The sequence below is a fragment of the Pyxicephalus adspersus genome, chromosome 6, assembly GCF_032062135.1.
Source record: "Pyxicephalus adspersus chromosome 6, UCB_Pads_2.0, whole genome shotgun sequence".
Lineage (NCBI taxonomy): Eukaryota > Metazoa > Chordata > Amphibia > Anura > Pyxicephalidae > Pyxicephalus > Pyxicephalus adspersus.
The window spans coordinates 68,193,523-68,213,537 of NC_092863.1; the positions used below are offsets into that span (position 1 = coordinate 68,193,523).

General features: G+C 34.1%; 1 protein-coding gene across 2 annotated transcripts in view; it reads left to right on the forward strand.

Annotated features, from left to right (window-relative positions):
• The window catches only part of EFNA5 (ephrin A5), a 283,297-nt gene extending 269,451 nt beyond the window's left edge, over window positions 1-13,846 (forward strand). Inside the window, exons 3-5 of one of the 2 annotated variants that reach the window (XM_072416110.1) lie at window positions 1,682-1,747; window positions 2,168-2,248; window positions 11,656-13,846. In XM_072416110.1, coding sequence (XP_072272211.1) covers window positions 1,682-1,747; window positions 2,168-2,248; window positions 11,656-11,777 — 269 coding nt within the window. In that variant the 3' untranslated portion in view covers window positions 11,778-13,846. The remainder of the gene's footprint in view (window positions 1-1,681; window positions 1,748-2,167; window positions 2,249-11,655) is intronic. The other variant, XM_072416111.1, reaches the window with a different exon arrangement.
• Window positions 13,847-20,015: the final 6,169 nt, after the last annotated feature.

Below are 20,015 nucleotides of genomic sequence, written 5' to 3' on the forward strand. Positions count from 1 at the left end.
CAATACATGTGTGGTCAGATTTGTGAAGGATCTTCTCCAGTCTTGGAGCTCTTTAATAAATCAGACCCAATATCCCTGATTTATTAAAGCTCTCCGAGGCTGGAGAGAATACACTTTCACCAGTGAAGCTGGGTGATCCAACAAACCTGGGATGGATCTCTGGTCCAGGATTCAAAACATTTGTTAGCAAATAGCAAATGACATTGCAGAAATCTATTCCAGGTTTGCTTGAATAAATCAACGGTTAGCTTTAATAAATCAGGCACAATGTGTTTGGCTTGTAAACCTTTAAGGGCCTATTTCACAAAAATAAGCTAAATATTGGTATATATGTATCATGGTTTACAAGCTTTCACCAAATATTCACCAAGTTATAATGTGGCAAATATGAGCCTAGCCAATTAAAGTTGTTTTAGTGCAGCAGGTAATTAGTGAATGTGGATCTGGCAATTGAGTGATGTGAGTCTCCTTGATAAAGTCATGTGCACTGAGGGGGTAATTATTATTAGTAAATGTAACAATGCCCGTATTATAACATTAGAAAATTCTATTGAGTTCAGAATTTCCCTTGAAGAATGGGAAAATACAGATTGTGAAAATTTTTCTTGCACAATTCAACTGGTGAATGTGTTTTTCATAAACACCATGTGAATGATATTTCAATGGTTAATGGTTTTTTATCCACCATGCATTCATTTTATGCTTTATAAATGTGTCCAGAAAATATCTGATAGGGGCACATGGCACATACTCATGCAGTTACAGTCTAGTGTGGTAAAAACACTCAGAAAGTAGCAATTAATCATCGTTAAAACTCAGAGGCTGCTTGTATAAATTACCTGCTCATTATTTTTTTTCCCAAGTGGTTCTCTTAATTAACCCAAAAGTTCAAAGTCTAACCAGAATGTGAACAGGTTGGTTTGTGGTTGCTGTACAGCTATGAGAATCTTTTTTTATTCATCACACTGGAATCTGAGGTCCCAGTGGTGGGATGCTTTTATCTCACATGCTAAGAGCATCTGCCTGTTTAGTGGTATGCAGGAAGATAATTTAAAGAGTTTAATGAAACATTGTCCAAATTAGGCTGCATGTACATATGGAAAAAATCAAAATGTTGCAAACAGATGGGAAAAAATATTTCCATGTATCATCTTCAACACTTCCATACATATGAATCTAATGCTATTTATGTTTTCATTAATATGCTATCATATTTTAAATTATATGGAATGCACATATGTACAACCTTTTGTATTGAATCAGAATGTCACTCAAAACAATTAAACCCTAGAAATGAACTTCTCTTATTTGTTCCCTTTTGGTCCGTTAAATAAACCATTGGAAAATGGTAATATCTATTTAAGCGTAAAACCCCTGTTAATCTATTCAGAAATTCATCTTGATTGGCTGGTACATGGTGACATAACTCCTGCACAGCCATGCAGAAGTCTTTTTAGTCTTCGCAGGCGCAAGGAAAGCTGAATGCATGGCCAGCTCAGCATTTTTTGGTGAGTACAGAGATCAGGCATATAAGTATGTTATATTTTAGAAGGGGCATCATCCGTCCCCTATTGCAATAAAGACCTGCCTGATCGCTAATTTTCAAAATTGAACTTTGCAACACCTATGTTGTAACATATTTGAGCTTACAGTAAAAACTTTTTTTTTTTCTTTTCTTCAGCTTCAGCAATTCCAGATAATGGAAGAAGATCCTGCCTAAAGCTCAGAGTCTATGTACGACCAGCAAGTAAGTGCCTTATTTCTGCTTTAAAGATGGCCCTCGGATGCATGTTTTATTGTGTGCTATAATTAAAAGCATTAAAGTTTTTTTTCTTTCTTTTAAATGTTAAGCCTTGTGTGATACCGGTAGTCAACGTTTGTGATTTACTTTGCATCTTTTTTTCTAATCATTCCTCATTTAGCATTGTTACAAACATGCCTACTTGCTAACTTGTTGTTTCTTAAATGTTGTTGATGTCTAGATTGAATAAAAACAATAGTGTATGCTTGGCATAAGGAAAATGCCCTGTAGCTCAAAATGCTCTAAGCAAAACACATAGTACAAAAATATAAGATAAAATAAAGAATTAACATAACGAAAGTGGTGGAGCTGCAAAACAAAAAACAATCTCACTAACATATTTGGCTATCTCTATTTTTATTATAGACAGCTGTATGAAAACTATAGGTGTTCATGACCGTGTTTTCGATGTTAACGACAAAGTAGAAAATTCATTAGAACCAGCAGGTTAGTATGCTTAGAGAAATCTCTTTTAACCAACTTGTTTTCTCCCTTTGGTGCTTTGTATTCCAAGCCTTGCATGTTTTGCACGTTTTCTATGTAGAGCCGTGATACGGCTTTCATAGTTACCCTCATTTCTTTAGCATGTTTATGCAATGCATGACAGACATTATGCATACGCGATTTCTTTTGGGCTTGCGGCTGCTGCATTATGGTTTTTTTTCTTGTTTTTAAATAAAAATTTAAATATGTAGTGAAAATAAATATCTCGCATGCAGATGACTTGTTGTGTTTAATTTTATGTATTTATGTTTGTGTTTCCCAAGTGTCTCGAAAAAACTAGATCTTAGATGAGTGCTTTACGAAATGGTTATATGTTTCCTGATTGATGTTCCTCTAACGCATGACACAATACACCCCCTTGTCTGTGCCCCTGTAATTTGTGATAGTTCCTGTATGTGTCAGTCCCTGTAGTTGCCATAACAATTCAGTAAAATAAAGCAACATAACACTTTTGGGGTTTGGCACAACATTTGGTGAACGTTTGCCCATTGTTGACATAGCTAAACAAGAATACCATGATAAGTAGACTCAACATTTAATACATTTTAATGTTAACTCCATCCTTGTTGTTTACCATTAATGTTTTTCATTTGAGGTTAAACTATATGTATGCATTTTTTATTTTATTCAAAGGCATACACATTTATAAAGTAAAAAATGTAAAATATTCTATTCAAAGAATTTGTCCACCCAGATTCAGATATTGGCTTCAAAGTAGACTTTTTATTAAAATGGAAACTCTGCTCCAATAAAAGCCCCCCTCAAAGTCATATCCCCTGCTAGGACAATTTAAAGCTTTTTCTAAACAAAAAGAAAAAAAAATACATTCCTGTGTTTCACCCCTACCACCTAGGATAGATTTTATTTCTTGAACACAACCCTGCAAAAGGCTGGTGTGCATTCTTACAGGAAGCAGAGGTGAGGCACCTACATCTCTTGAAGAACAACTTCAAACGATTGTTCTTCTTTCTTTTCCTACAGCTTTTTGTTTTTCCCTTCGTTGAGTGAAACCATCTTCGTTAATGATGGAGATGCACTTACCAGAAATCCAGTTCTAAAATATTTTTATACAGCTTTAAAATTCACTGCCTTATTTGGGTTATAAGTAAAATAAAGTGGAGATCTTTTTTACTGGCTGTAGAAACTGTTGTTGAATATAGTTTTCTACGGTGCCAGCAGATATTTTTTGACCATGGCCTACTCTGTAGTTTAAAAAAATTACTCTATCTCTAAACTTCCCCAAATTCCTCACCATAATCATCACTGATCTGTAATCAGCATGCATCCCAAATAATGGAAAATGGTATTTTCAGTTTAATATTTCCCACATATTTGTAATAGTTTGTAAAATATGTTCTTTAAAGCAAATGTGCAGAGAAACACAAAAGACCATGTCACACTTTACAGCCAAGTGTGAAGAACAACAAGAAGGGGTTGATTACACAGTGTTTAAAAAATATACACTATCTATGTATACTTTATATGCATGCATTTACACATTTTACCTATGATTAAAGAGGAAATAAACTAAAAACCTGTGTAGTCCCGGCATCCATCCCCAAACCAGCGCTCCGGGCGCCGCCATCTTCGCCTCTCCTTCCGGCTTCGTCTTCCTACGTCACCCGACCTAGGCGTGAGATCAGGTGACGTAGGATGGAAAAACTTGCCGATCGCACTGCGCATGCGTGAGATTGTCAATTTTTTTCTTTTTTCACTAAAAGCCTCCTTCTGCGCATGCCCGAGATGCTCAGACATGTACAGTAGGAGCCTACAAGAGCCTCCCGGGATGCGTGACGTAGGTATCCGGGGAGGCTTTACACTCCCATTTGCCTAGGCGATCGAGAATTAGGGGGCGGTGATGCACCCTTTCTTTTTTTTTTTAAAAAAAGGGAGTTGCACTTAAAATAAATAAATAAATAAACAACAGAATTTTTTCTTAACATAAAATGGTTGTCCAGCCATTTTTAAATTTCTGAGTTAAGGTACGCTTTAAGCAGATTTTGTTTTTTTAAGAAACAGAGAATTTGTTTTGCTTACAGGCATCCATGATATTTATTTTAGTGATGTATTGTAAGTAACCAATTTTTTGTTTAGGTTCTAGGAATTCAGTTAGTTGACTAAACAAAGAGGCATTTGTTATTTTTGTCCCAGGTTCATAAATAATTTCCTAATATATTCTTAAGCCAATACTATAGGGCACATTTTTGCCTCTAGGATTTCAGGATCGCAAGTGAACATACTTTATTTAGTGTCTAATCCATGTAAGCATCTTTAGGAGATTCACAAGATATAGAGTGTTGTTGGAGGTTTTATATGACAACATCTTACAACAGAGACATATACGTCTAAACCGTATTATTGCCATATGTTAGGCCATTACAAATTAACATCATTTTTGTGTTCTGATACTACCATCTTTATTACATCAAAAAGCGCTCTCTGCGCTGCACATCTGTAACTTAAGGACTAAGGGGACAGACAAATTTCTAAAAATAACGACATCACTTGGGAACAAAACAAAATGCGTTACAAATTCTCATGGTGTTGCTGGACCATCTGTCATTTATTTTCCAAACAATTAAAAAAAAAACAATTACAATGAATAAAAATAAATAGCAAATGATTAAAGAGGAATGTATTCTCCTTGATGTGCTGATTTTATTCAGTACATGTGAGCTAACCAGGGGGAAGATTGTCTATTATTCTTCTATGACTTTTCTTCTTAACTGTCACTTTTTATGGATACTTATGACAGACACTGAAGATGCAGGAGAGTTTAACTGTTTATATATGTAACATTCATTCTTCACTCAATGTGGATGTGGTAGTCTATATTTCTATATTACATTGAAGATATAAGTCTAAGTTAATGAAATCAAAATACAACTTATACATTTTTTACTGTAAAGATAAAAGGCAATATGTATCATATGATTTCATAATCAATTTTTAAGTTAGAAATTTATAATTTCGAATAAAACATATAGCTGTCATGGTTTTTTTATACATAAAAATGCAAAGAAGTGACGGCCTAGCTTGACGACCTCCTTAATGCAGACAACCGAAGGAAAGAGTTAAACAGAAGAATACTGTGCTTTTAAATATGAAAATCAATCTGTTATTTTCAGCTTTGCTGTGTATCAATAGACTACTAAAGAATTAGTATATATTTACCCAAAATATAATTTTTTAATAAGGTACCACATTTGTTTATCTGTTGTCTGCCTAAATTAATTCAATGTTCTGCCAATATATTCACATTTCCTAACATTATTCCTGAGGATTTATTTGATTAGTTAAAGATGCGTCCTGGTTACAATTTTATTCTGTCTTCAACAAGGTCTGTAATTTTTTCTCATTATTAACATTTTCATCTGAGCCGTGTGTCTGCACCTAGCTGGTACATAACAATCTCATAGGAAGCATATAGACCAGCAAGAAAAATGTCAATATACAGTACAAATACTGCAACAAGGGATGTTGTACCTTTAAAAGGTACAAATTTAAAGCAGGCCTGTCAGAATAATAAAGTCTCCATAATATTAATATATTATAAATATTATTATTACTAACTTGTATTAATAAAACCCCAACATATTATGCAGCTCTTTACAAAGTCTATAGTCTTGTCATTAATGTGCTTGAACGGGCTCACAATCTAATGTCCCCACCATAGTCATATGAAACGAAATGAAATGAAAGAGGAAGCCAATTAACCTAATTACATGTTTTTGGGATGTGGAAGGAAACTGGAGTACCTGGAGGAAACCTATGCAAACATGGTTGTATGTCTCTTGTGCATGTGTGGGTGTTTCTCCAAGTTCCAACATGAAAACAGACATTTTCACAATGTGTTCATTTTAAGTGTATATACTTCAGATAGATGTATAGTCGCAGTTGGCTGTTTTTTTTGTTTGAGTGACAAAAAAGGTAATATTTGACCATTTAGATCTCTCTTTGTATTGAGGGCAAAGATTCTGATTATTACCAAGAAGGCTGTAGGGTAATAAGTAATACTTTGTCTAATCAAATAAGATGTGCTTTACGTTTCTCCATGTAACCTACAATCTCTGATAAGTCTCTAATTAAGTAATGACTTGTATCTATAGGCTCATATGCCACACTTACCAAGTAATATAGAATGAGTCTATTGCTCTTAATATTAACATTGAGCCCAGATTATTAGGTACAGCTGCAGATATATTTTATTAAACAACAGGTGTTTCATTACATTGGTCATTCGTATTCCAATTCTGCAAGGCTTCAGTCTACTGTCTCTTATATATTATCTTCTGGCTTTGTTGTATGATGCACAGTGTATCATGCATACAGATATGTGAGTGTTTGTGCTTGTATGTGTATCAATGTATACATTGTATACTTATTTGCCCAGAGATGTTTTAGTTTGGTTGTGTAGTATTATAAAACAAAATTACCAATGCATACAAATTGATTAATTTCTTTTAATCAGTTTTTAAATAAAATAAACAATCAGGTAGGCTGAATATGTTACAGTGGTTTCCAGAAAGATGGCAATTTCTATTTAAAGCCGAATGCTCATTACACAGTTAGCTAATAAAATTACAAACCTACTCGACTCAGATTAACAAAAGTAATATTTGGTTATCTCTTATATAAATAACAATATATGACAATCAGAACCAGCACATTCCTCTGGTGTGTCTCTCCAGGTCACTTTTTATAGCTCTCTTTTAGCTGGTCTGCCAGGTCTGTCCTTTGTGTTTCCTGGAATCTTCTTATATCTTCCACGATAAGTGTAGCTCTACAGCTGGAATAAAAAAAAACACAAGCTGCAGTTGTAGAGAATGTGATATTTACCCTCTCTCTTCCTTACCCAACAAAAGCAATGCTTCCTTAAAAGCTTTCATAAAAGCATCAATCACAGTTTTTTTTACCTTGCAGGTCCATTTCTTTATGAGCAAATATAAAAACCCAACATTTTTGAGCTACTCCAGCTCTCAGTCACCAGGAAAATACATTACACTTGGATTTAGACTATGTTTGCTTATTTATTCCATTCTCTAGAGTTAAAAACAATAAAAAGAGTTGACATTTGCATTCCAATAAATTATTATAGCTTTTTGTTACAGGTCATGCCCTATAGTTCCATTGAATATTAAATGGATCAGCAGACATTAATATATTTATTTTTAAAGCTCTTTCAACAAATTTTCACATTTGAGCATCCTAAATGTAGATGTTTTGGTCTATGGAGTAGGAAAGAAATCTAGAAACTTCTTGTGTCTGCTTACCATTGAAAGAAACAAAGGAAAAAGTCCAGGGAATCAAACTTGGTAATTTAACTTTTCCCAAAGAATAAAATACTCCAAATCTCTCCTGCGCCAGTAATGTGACAAAAAAACCTAGAACCAGAACTCGGCCAATCTGAAATAATCTAATCTCCATTTAAACAGATTTCATTTTCACAATTATGACACCGTAGAGAATTCAAAACAGCAGCAAAGGTAAATATTCCAGTCCTTGTATTTCGCTCCAATTATCTATTCCAACAAGATTGTTAATGGGTTAGTAGAAAATCATGTAGAAAATCATACAAATATATAAAATATAGCTACAGAAATAGTGTTATCTATATGTAAGTAAGAAAGGAATAGAGAGTAGGCTTTTTTAAGGAAGATAGTTTTATTAACAGAGGGATATTTCTAGCACTTAAGCACCTAATATGCAAACTAGTTAAAAACACAAAAAAAACCAGGAGAAAAATAACGCGGGAAACCGCGGCATAGGCGCTTTATAGCATTTTAAAGGCAAGCTTTAAAATGCTACTAAAACTGCATAAAAACGTCCATGTAGACCCAGCCTAAGTTAGATTGGGCAGTAAACACAAATCACCTGTAGAGAATTAACCTTTGCTTTATTGTCTGTGTAGTGGGGGACTTAAGGTATTTAGTGGGTGTTTTAGGTAAAGCATGCTGGCTTTCCTTCTGGTCACTTGGTATCTACAGATGTCTCCAAGTATTATCATTTTTTATACAGACCTACACAAGTTTACCCATGCTCTAAATGCTATCAGCACACCCAAGGGTTTCAGGCTACTCAGACACCCTTTATTAAACATATGAATGCATGAATTTACCTGAGGATGCTTGCTACCACGATGAAGAGCCAGCTCACTATTCATAAACTACACCATGGGCCTGCTTTAATATTGTAACAATATATTTAAACTTTTTCATTGCTTCAGTTTCACTGTGGCTTATAGAAGACATTGTTTTGATGTCTGACTTTTGGTCAACATTTCAAACTATTTTTTTAAGACCTTCAACCCCTCTCATTGGCATCCTTTCACAGTTCTAGTTCCGTCTGCCATTATGATCACTTACTCCACTTTCATTAATTCATGATCTGTCTTATGAAATTAATGAGGTTATATCCAGTGCTTAAAGTGTTATGTTGCCTTTTATGTTCCCTAAATGCTGCATTAATCTACAATGAGACTACGGAGACGTCTTGTAGATTGAATGTATATAGACTTAACAAACAAAAGACAAGTGGAGCTAATACATAATACAGTTCACTTTATTGGCTGTGTATGCTTTAAAATACCATTTTGTGATATACTTCAAAATACATAATGTCACACTTTTATTATTTTACACTTAAAGATAACTGAAAAAATGTCCAGTTATTGGACAGCATAAAATGTAAAAAAAAAGCACTAAAATCACAAAAAAATCAAGTGAATAATCTCACAGCCAATTAGGAAATTGGATAATACCTGTAACTGCTGTGGCGGGAACGGTCTCCAGTTACCTTGTAGACCACATGCTGAATCTTCTGCATTTTGGCTGAAACTAACCTTATACAAACACAGAGCATGGGGAACAGTTGACTACAGCACACACCCATAATCATAACCTACTAGTACTCATCTGCAGCATAGTGGTACTCCTCTCTTTTCCCCTGCAGGCTTTGATCTCATTGAAGCACCAAGTTTACCTGCCAATCTGACCAGCCCAGAATTCAGTCAGTGAGATGAATCTTTGCATTTTGTGGGGCAAAATTTGGGGTGGACGCTGGGTTTACCATGGAGCTGTGTGTGTGTGGCTGCTTCTTCCACCATCTCTGCCTGTAACATGCTTTTGCACTTGGAAATGAATCTAATGCATAGAAACGCAATGACGAAAAGTTAGGAAACAACTTCATTATTCCATTAATTAGACAAAAGCATATATGGACAGCTTACAACTCTGCCATGCCCTGCTTATCACTTGTATAGTCTGTCCATGATTTATAATGACTTTACCTAACGGTTTACAATCTTTTCAATTTTCTTAGACGACAATTGTGTTTAACATTGAAAATTTGTAGTGTAACATTAGGGGAACATGGAGCTGACAAAGTGGCAACTTCCACTTGAACCTCAGAGCGATCTAAAAAGTAATCGGAGATAATATTAGTTCTGGGTGAAACAGACCATGATTAAGATCAGGGTCTTTTCTCTGCTTTCTAGGGTTCTACCACCAAAGCCATTTGGTTCTCACAAATAACTTTGTCTTTAAAGTTACTGCCTTGTTCTGATTTAGGAAGAATGTGGCAGATCAACATCAAGAGGGAAATCTAAATCCTATCTTTACTATGATTTCCAATGGGGAATTCAGACAGGTTGATTGATAACTGCATTCTTCTGAAGTCACACCATGGCATTTGTGACTGTGTCTGTTGGAACCCTGAAACTGAGTTAAGAACTTGCAACCTTAAATACAAAAATATCCCTATTCTGAAAAAGAAAAAAAAATTATACTGTATTTTTAATGAAAGGAAAAAAAATACAAGAAATTAATAAAAAAATAAAAGCATGGTGGAAGAATTTGCTCTTTAATATCTTGAAATTGTTATTATAAAATTATAGTGTTGTGAGTATTTATATCACTAGGAATCATTTATATCTTATTCTTCAGTAAGCTTTCTAGATGAATTGATTGTTAATGGACACATACATACAAGACATGTACAAGTCATATAAGAAGCTGTTAAAAGTAAAAAAATAAAAACATTGCTGCAATATGCAAAGTGTATTTAGTATATTAGCCATGGAGTAGGATTAAAGACCTTTTTTCAAAGCAACCTAATAGCTCCCTCTCTATACCAACTGCAATAGAACACCACTCTTGCTTATATTCTTCTAATTCAGTTCATTAGACTTTATTAACCCCATAACATTTCACCTTCTATAACCTCACCCTTGCTATGGAACAGCTCCTGTGTCTTGGAATGGTGGCATACAGAGGGAACTGCTTTGCTAAAACATGAGTATGTGTACCTAACCAATCCATTTATCTTGCAACCTTACATTAGAGATTTGTACTGGATACGATTAAGGTTTTGTTAATATTTAAGCTAATCAATAAAAGATACTGAGATATGTGTAAATAAAATATTATGTACAGGATATAGGTATGATATATTTTGCAAATGTATAGAATACATTTTATAGAATAGACTATATTCTGCACGTTCTTTTTTCTGTTAATTTTTTTGGGATAATATAATGTTTGTCATCTTTAAAAACATAATAAATGTTGATAGGGCCAGTCACGTCTATCCAGGTTCACTTGCATGCACCCCTTTTTTCTGATATTTGGTAACAACACTTACCCCACCTATAAGTGTCCAATGTATTGTTAACAAACATTCAACCAAGTGAGTGTCGGAAAATAATTAATAAAACAGTAACTACTTTTGAGTAGTGAATGTATTCCCAGCACGCAATTTATTGCTATACCTCCTTTTTTTTGTAACAAAGCTTCAGCAATTAGGAATTATTTTAAAATACATTATATTTTTATTGGTAGTGTTGCTCAAATTTGCCCTTAACTGTAGCAGAAATCAGCCACTGCTCTCTGTATATAGTAATTAGCTCAATGCCATTGTAAGCCCATTATCAAGTTATACATGTCAAAGTGGCACAAACATTTGGCCATAAAATATAAGAACATAATTACTTGAACAAGTCTAAAGCTTCAGAGAGATCGATTTAGAAAACAGGTCATCTGCTTAGCATATTTATCACTGTATTGGTTACTGCCTATTAATATGTATTGGTTATATGCCTATATGTATATTCTTGCATGAAAATAATGTGTGCATTTTACATGTAAAGGTTGTCTTTTATTGGTTTATTTTAATTTTAGTAAAGGAATGCCATAAATATTTAAACCAAGAGTTTAAAATCTTTTACATTTAAGAGATAGTGATAGAAGAGGTGGAGGAGAAGTAATATATCTTCATTAAAAAAAACAATTTATTTATATAATAAATGCATTTTACAGGTAACATTATTGACTGTGTGTTTTATATTTGAACAGATGATACAATTCATGAATCAGCTGAGCCATCCCGTGGTGAAAATTCAGCACCTACACTGAGAATACCAAACTGGCTTTTGACAACCCTATTGTTTCTCCTGGCAATGCTTTTGACGTTATAGCAGAGTATACTTCATAGACCAGCTGCAGAATATTACAGGGTCTTGGAACATCAAAGATCCACCTGATTGCTTCACCCGAGAAAGAAACTTTGTTTTCTGCTTTTCATTTAATTTTTTCCCCCCAATTTCAAGTGAATCTAAATTCCAGAGTAAATACTTAAAATACAAAACAATATAGACAAAATATTTGTTTTTAGGATGCTTTAAAAGGAACTCGAAATTAAATGCTAAAATTTAATAGCAAAACTAGTGAAACAAAGTTTCCTTATTATTCGTTTTTTGGAAATCATACACTTTCGTGCAGACTGTCAAGGAGACACTAACCAACAAATATGGATTTGACTGACGGATGAAATGAAAAAGGACGTGCAACGTGATTCAGCTTTGATGAACACAACTAGTAACACATATGGCAAAACAATGATATTTGAATGTTCTGAGGGTTTCCATGGAAATGTCCATCTAAGAAGATAATATTGAACCTCCTAAGCACTCTTACCTGCACTAAGGGATTAGCAGAGGGGCATGGGGGATTTTTATTAAATATTATTTTTTTTACATATATTTTAAGTCATCTAGAGTGCAGAACGCTCTTCTACTATTTAAAACATAGGCAGATAATACCATAAAATAGATCTCCAAGGTGCTACCATTTTATTTTGCTGTTTCACAACTCACATACATTTTGTACATAAGATGACCATGCTTTAACTCTTGGAGGCAGCCATAGATAACTGCCCTGGTTCACAGTCCTACAATATATGTGAAAACAAGTCTTTTACTGATTTTTTTTAACTGACTTTATTGTACTGTTATATAACAGACTCAAGAAATTATTTATCAGAATGATATGCATGGTTTATACTCAACTGCAAAGGAAAACAGCTTGACCCTGATAGTCAAGTGAGGTTTTTGACCCCATTTGACCTCTGTAATGATAGAACAACTGCAACAGATTCTGTTGCCATCTACCACATACATGGGTATTTAAAGAGCATCATTCAATTTAGTTGTGAAATAATGAATTCAGATGGCTCCCAAAGATTTATGGAAATATTTTTAAACAACTGATATATGCATAACCAAGGAATATTCGGACCTAAGTAATAGACGGATACATGTTTTTCTGCTTAAATAAGTAGATACCGATAAATCTTTAGTAGTGGGACAAAACATGGTTGAATAATTGGACAGCTACCTATAGTCTTGTTTGAACATTCAAGTATGGACACTTGTTAACTTTTCAGGGTGCCTTGAGTTTTATTTTTCTGTTTATTATGATTATTATTGATGTATAGCAAAAGACATGACGCAGACACTTCATATTCACCAAATGTACTTTACGTAATAAAGCCTTTAAGGAACTGTGATTATGTTTAATATAAAAAGAAAAAAAAATCAAGTACAATAATACTTTTAATATATTTGTATTTGTAAAAAAAAAAAAAAAGGTTTAAACATACACAACTGGTCATAGTTAGTCTAAACATTTTATAAACGCCAGAATTATGTGTTTCCTATAGATCAGAATGCAATGAGAGGTATAACCAGAGCCTTCAAAACTTCTCATTGGCCTGGGTTGCTTTAATCTAGAACAATAGTATTATGCAATTTTTTTTACATCGTAAACTACGATAAAGCACAGACAAGTAACCTAAGAAAGAGTTATTGTATTATGCTGTAGGCTTGTTTGACAACAATATGAGCCATGCATATAATGTAGATCATCGTACAATATTTTAACAGTGTTAGCACAAAAATCTACCTTCAAACTAAAACAGCCCAGGACTAAGTTTATTCTTTAAAGCAATTATAAATGCAGATGTAGCAATCTACACTCTTTAACAGCCATTAATAGTTCAATGATACAGTGATAATAAAATTATTTGACACATGCATTAGGTTATTCAAGATTACATTAAATTTGGTGTTTAAAATGTGTTGGCAATAACACTGCTGCTTCTGTGCATTATTGTTGATGGATGTTAATGCATTTAACAGCCTTACCATTATTTATATGTTTGTGTTTTAATTATTATTTTGGATATATCAATAAATAAATAAATACATTCAGTTTCCTTCCTAGAAGCAGTTCCTTCATACTATAAAAACCAAAATCCCAGTGCTGGTAAAGTTATATGTTTAAGTAACCAGATGTAACTAAAATCATGACTAAAACTGTACAGAATCTGATAAAATTAAACAAGCAGAATCACAAGAAAAACTGTCCCCATTAATGTTAAATTCTACTGCTATTTCCAAATTGCCTTTATGAACAGGTACAAGTTGTCCCTTCTCTATTTGCATTGTGGCTCACTTATTGCTGCTTCTAGTTATTTTTTATGTCTGACTGCACCAGTTACCTGTCAGGCAAAACACAGTGAACAGACATAAAAAAGATGAATCTGGTACATTGACCATGTTTTTAAGGAACAACTTGCCCCTGTAACCATGAATAATTTGACTCTCAACAAATGAAATCTTGTGATGGACAAAGAAACCCTTGAAGTAATAGAACACCGAAAGACTATTTCATGTAACAATTACAAAACAAATGATTTGAATGATGGGGCAAATATTGAAGCTGCTCATTGCACTTGAAGTCTGTTTGGCTTCTCTTCTTTTCTCAGCTACTTTGTCTTTCTCCTGTTTTTTCCCATAAACTTTTATGGCCCAGGTTGGGTACTCTTTTAACCCATTTTCCTGGTGGCCAGAGGCTTTTCAAACTAAAGCAGGGAGATTAAGCATCAGTCTGTTCGGTGGATACTGTGTATCCTTTAATACACAAGATAACATTTCATGTTAGATTAGAATATTGTTTTGTACTATACCTTCTTGGATGGCAAAAGAATATAAGGTCAAGAAAAATAATAAAAAAAAATACATTCTTTAAGATCTGTATTATTAGCAACCTATGTTGTATATAGTGTTTGATAATAAAGTATTAATTAAATTCTTATGTCTTTTCTAAGTAAATACATTAGAAATTCAGACCACAAAAACATAACAACAAGTAATCATGGTTTCCACCAGACGAAGCTTGAAAGCAACAAATAGAAAAGGTTCATCTATAATACATGATCACTCACCACTGTCTTCACTGAATCATGACCCAGAACAACACAACATGTAACTATCAATGATGTTTTGTACTAAATGTTTATAGAGCTGATGTTAGAGCCCTGTGTATTTTTGGCATGTTGGGTTAAGGGAACATAGGGATTTTTGGTAAATTTGGGGGGGTCTTATATTCATGATTGCATACTGTCCTTCATGCAAGTTTACCATTTATATGGTATATTTCAATTGAAGGTGAGTCTTTGAATCAATGGATAAATCATAAGTTATATGTTAGCCATTTAAACTTTATGTAGTACATTTTTGTGTCTGACAGAGCCACATTCCTCATGGTCCATTAATCATTATAAAGGTATATCTATCTCCAATATATTTTTAAGGTTGTACTCAGTTCTGTTAACTTGTCATGTAACTGCGTAATTGTATGTTTTCATTTCTACCCTGTTTCTATTATTTCTGCTCTTTCCGTCTTTCGCTTTTTAAGCAGTGAATGAGCAGATCTGTCCTACCACCAAATTTTTCCCCCCCAAAACCTTTCTTAGATCTGAGACAAATGTCTCTATGATACGCTTACTGCCATTGTCTGTACTGTTTAATAGATGCTGGCATGTTGGAGGTTACCCATGAGGCTAAAAAATCTGCTTTCCATACTTACTCCTCACATCTCATTTAAACCACTCATTGTGTGTGCATCTGGGTAAGAAAGTCCAGCTCAGTGTGGTCCTGTGCTTGTACTTCCCTGCTTTGCACTTACTATTCATTGAGTGCTGTTTTAAAATGCTTACATTATACCAATTTAAAAGAAAATGTAAAAAAAAAAGTCATAAACTGTATTTGTATATACACGTGTCCGTACAAATAAACTTAATTAAAAAAAGGAAATATTGTCTCTGTTTTTGGGATTTGCTTTTAATACTGTATATTTATTAGAGCTGCTGTTTTATGTTTTTATTTTTTTTTTTAATTAGAACAGTTTGTATTAACTTTATAATTAAAGAAAAAAAATTCTTATGATTAACAAAGTAAAATACCTATATAAGAAGCCTTAGATAGTACATTAGCATATCAAAAGTGATACTATCCATTGGGATGCTACAATCTTACATTTTTTATGAAGTGGCCAGCAGATACATGGGATTGCAGACATTACTCCCCCAACCTAACAACTATATAAATATATATATATGTATATATATATATATATATATATATATATATGTATTTACATAAATAAATCAAAATATAATAAAGATACTACAACGATTTTAACTGGCAATAAATGGCTTTATTGGTTTTAATATCTTAGCTTTTTGTCAAGCCATTAGAGCTCGAACAATATTGATCAACAAAAACCAAATTAGTTCCCCCATAATAAGGGATGACAAACCAGATAAGTATGCCAGCGAGGGTTGTGAGCTTCATTCAGTCCTGTCAGGTGAAGCCGTGAAGCACTGATGCCGAACCTCTTTATATAACCTACTGGCTCATGCCCTAGAAGCTTTCAGAAGCCCACTATGGTTTCCCGCCAGAACATAGAAAAAGGTAAATAACAATACATTAGACTAATTTAAATAAATAATGAGTAAAAGGAGAAGAATAAATAGGAGGAGATTAGAAAGAAGCGAGGAATGGGGGTAACGGAAAGAACATAGCAAGCCTATGTCAGTGGGGACAAATAAATTGTTAGCCCACTTTTTCATTCTGACACATTTTGCTCTATGGCTTAGCGCAGTCTTCAGGGGCCATGACCTGGGAGCAATGATTGGTTATGGAGTTCAGAGCTTGGTTTCACCTGCAGTGATCTCTAGATATTGATGTATACATCTTAGAAGCAGTTCTCTAATATTTTATCTAATATAATTAGCCAATTTTAGCAATTTTTAACCTTTTGGATAAAATAGACAAAGTTTAAAACCCTTTCAGGTTAATTTTTAAGACTGTATTCTGTGTGGTACAAAAAACCTCTAAAGTGAGGTACAATCATTTCTTTTATAGTCTACCTGCAATCACTCTTCATGGTGCTTATACACAATTTCAGAACTATAAACTTTGTACTATTGGATTTTCGAATGCAAGCTGAGAGTTGTAAGCAAAAGGTATCATGGAAAGAAAAAAGATAAAGTAGACATTTTGTTTACAGGGATATAAAAAATAAAAAAACAAAATCGGTCTGTAAGGTGGTTGATACATCACAGCAGTTTTGCTATTTTTTTTTTAGTTTTTAAATTTAATTTTCAGATGAAGTTGGGTTGGTTCCAACTTAACTGACAAAAGAATCTTTTAAAAATTCTGATCTTGCCATATGAAAAACAGGTTTACAGTAACACAAGGCAGCTTTTTCACAGAAGCTCACTGACATTTCCACACATGAAATAGTAGCATCAAACCATAGTTTTTTTTTAATACTAAATATTTATTATTTAAATATTAGTTATTTGTATTATATAAACCTACAAAACAATTATACACACAACACAATCCACAAAAATACATTTAACAAAAAAGCCACAATTTTTACATATTTAGTGTAATTATAGTGTAAAGTGATTCAAAATATATATAAACTTATAAAAACAGTGTTCAAGATATATAAAGTGATAAACGAGGAGGAAACCTTCCATATCTTGTGTAATCAAGCTTAAGTTATACTAAACAATCTTAAGACAGAATGCCATCAAAAATAGCAGCTAACATGCATACAAAAGTGCACAAATTTAAAAATTGTTACAAAAGAGAAAAAGAAAAGGGAGTTACAAACACGCAACAAACATCGACAACAAGAGCAAATGCAATTTAAATGTATCCAATATTCAATAGTCTACTTAGACTTGGAAAGAGTATTGGGTTTAACAAAAAAATGAATCCCCAAAACACTCATCAGGGTCATCAATATATAATAAAGTTGCCTATTTTTGAATATGAACATCAAAATATTGAACATTATCTTTAAACAAAATCCAAGGAGCCCAGATAACAGAAAACCTTGAGGACATCTCGATAGTCCTGATAACCTTCCTGCATTTTACATATTTCCTCCACCAAATGAAACCACCCAATTATTGAGGGTTCCTTTGGATCCTTCCAATTCTTTGGGATCTGAGCCCTAGCTGCAATAGGAAGGAAGGGCACCAATGATCATTTATATCTACCGCAGGGTATATTGGTACAAAGAAAGGGTACACATCAAAGCGTGAGCTCCAATGAGGAACTGGTTATTATTTCAATCATTTGAATCATCTTTCTCCAGTAGCTTTCAATTACTGGACAGAACCACCTCATATGTTACATTGTACCACGCATACCACACCCTCTCCAACATAACAGAGATTCTTGGGGAGACATGGGATGTAGAATTTCAGGTACATAGTACCATCTGGAGAGAAGTTTGAAATTACCTTCCTGTATCTTTACACATATCGATGTTTTGAGTGCCAAACACAAATTCATCTTTTTCTGAGACTGAGAGTGTACTGTTAAATTCAGTTTCCAATTTTACTAAGTAATCTAGAAACTATGGGCCATTGAAATTATTTAAAAGCTTATATAGGTTATATGACTTTGATAATTTATGAGGAGGTCTGTCCTCCCCACGTAACATCACTTCCATCAGAGTGAGATCCGACCCAGACCATAAAGGGCAGGGTAAAGATCTCACAAAATGGCATATTTGAAAATATTTCCACTGTTGTATCGGTCTATAAACCTCTGATGGAACAAGTTGTGCCAATGGGTAAACAGAATCCCCCATCACTACTTCATGTAACAGCAATGTAGAGTCTGGTGAATGTTCTAAGAAAGAATTAGTTTGAGGCCCTGGAATAAAATAGGAATGACCGGTGATTGGAAGTAAGGGAGAATTATATAACCATCCCCATTCTCTGTACAAAACACCCCAGCATCTGAGTGTGGTTAAGTTAAGGGGCAGGTATCCAACCTTAAGGCTCTAAATTGTTTTGGTATCCAAATAACCTTACTCAAATTAGCCAAACAAAGTTCTAACTCCAAGTTGACCCAACCCTTAGAAAGCCTATCATACTTCTAATCAAGGATCCTATTCAAAATAGAGGCCCCATAATATTGTTTAAAATCTGGAGGCCCCAAACCCCCATCTGTTTTAGGACGGAAAAGTGTTTTCGAAGAAATCCTAGCCCTCAAAGGGTACAAATAAATGAGACTACCATTTTATTAAGGCACTTGCAAAATGAGGGAGGAATCTGTATGGGAAGCATTTGAAAAATAAACAATACTCTAGCAAGAACATTCATCTTTACCACGTTAACCCTCCCAATCCAGGAAAGACGCAACTGCTTCCAACGTTGAATGTCCTTCCTAAAGGCATTCAACAAAGGAACATGATTCGCCCCATACAAACCCATCAATGTAGCTGTAATCTCAGTGCCTAAATATGTCAATGCCATTTGGCACCATGTAAAAGGAAAACTATCTTTTAATCTGTGCTCCAATGACCCCGGTATATTCACATTTAAGATTTCCGATTTAGATAGATTAATCTTCAAATTAGTTAAGTATCCAAATTTTGAAAACTCCGCCAATAAATTAGGGAGAGAAATATCAGGCTGTTGAATGACAAACAAGATATCATCAGCGTAAGTGGCTAATTTATGCTCTGTTTGACCGATTTTAACACCCTGTATATTAGTATTTAAACGCACCATGTTCAAAAAAGGTTCCAGAGAAATAGCAAAAAGCAAGAGTGACAATGGGCATCCCTGTCTGGTACCGTTATATAACCTAAAAGGTGTAGACAATGTACCATTTATACAAACACATGCAGAAGGACATGTTTAAAGAGGTATAATCCATTTAAGCATTTTAGGGCCCAGGCCCAAATGCTTCAGGGTCATAGATCGGTACAGCCAATCCACCCGATCAAATGTTTTTTCAGCATCAGTAGATAAAAGAAGGCTGGATTGGCTGTACCTGCCAACATAATGCAACAAAGATAGAACCCTTGTGGAGTTGTCCCTAGCTTTCCTACCTGGAATAAATCCTGATTGGTCCAGATGAACCCACAAGGGGATAATAGCCTGCATTCTCCTAGAAAACATCTTTGCATAAAATTTTACATCCACGTTAAGCAGGGAAATGGGTCAGAAGCTAGAGCAAATCGTAGGATCCTTACCTGGCTTGGGCAATACT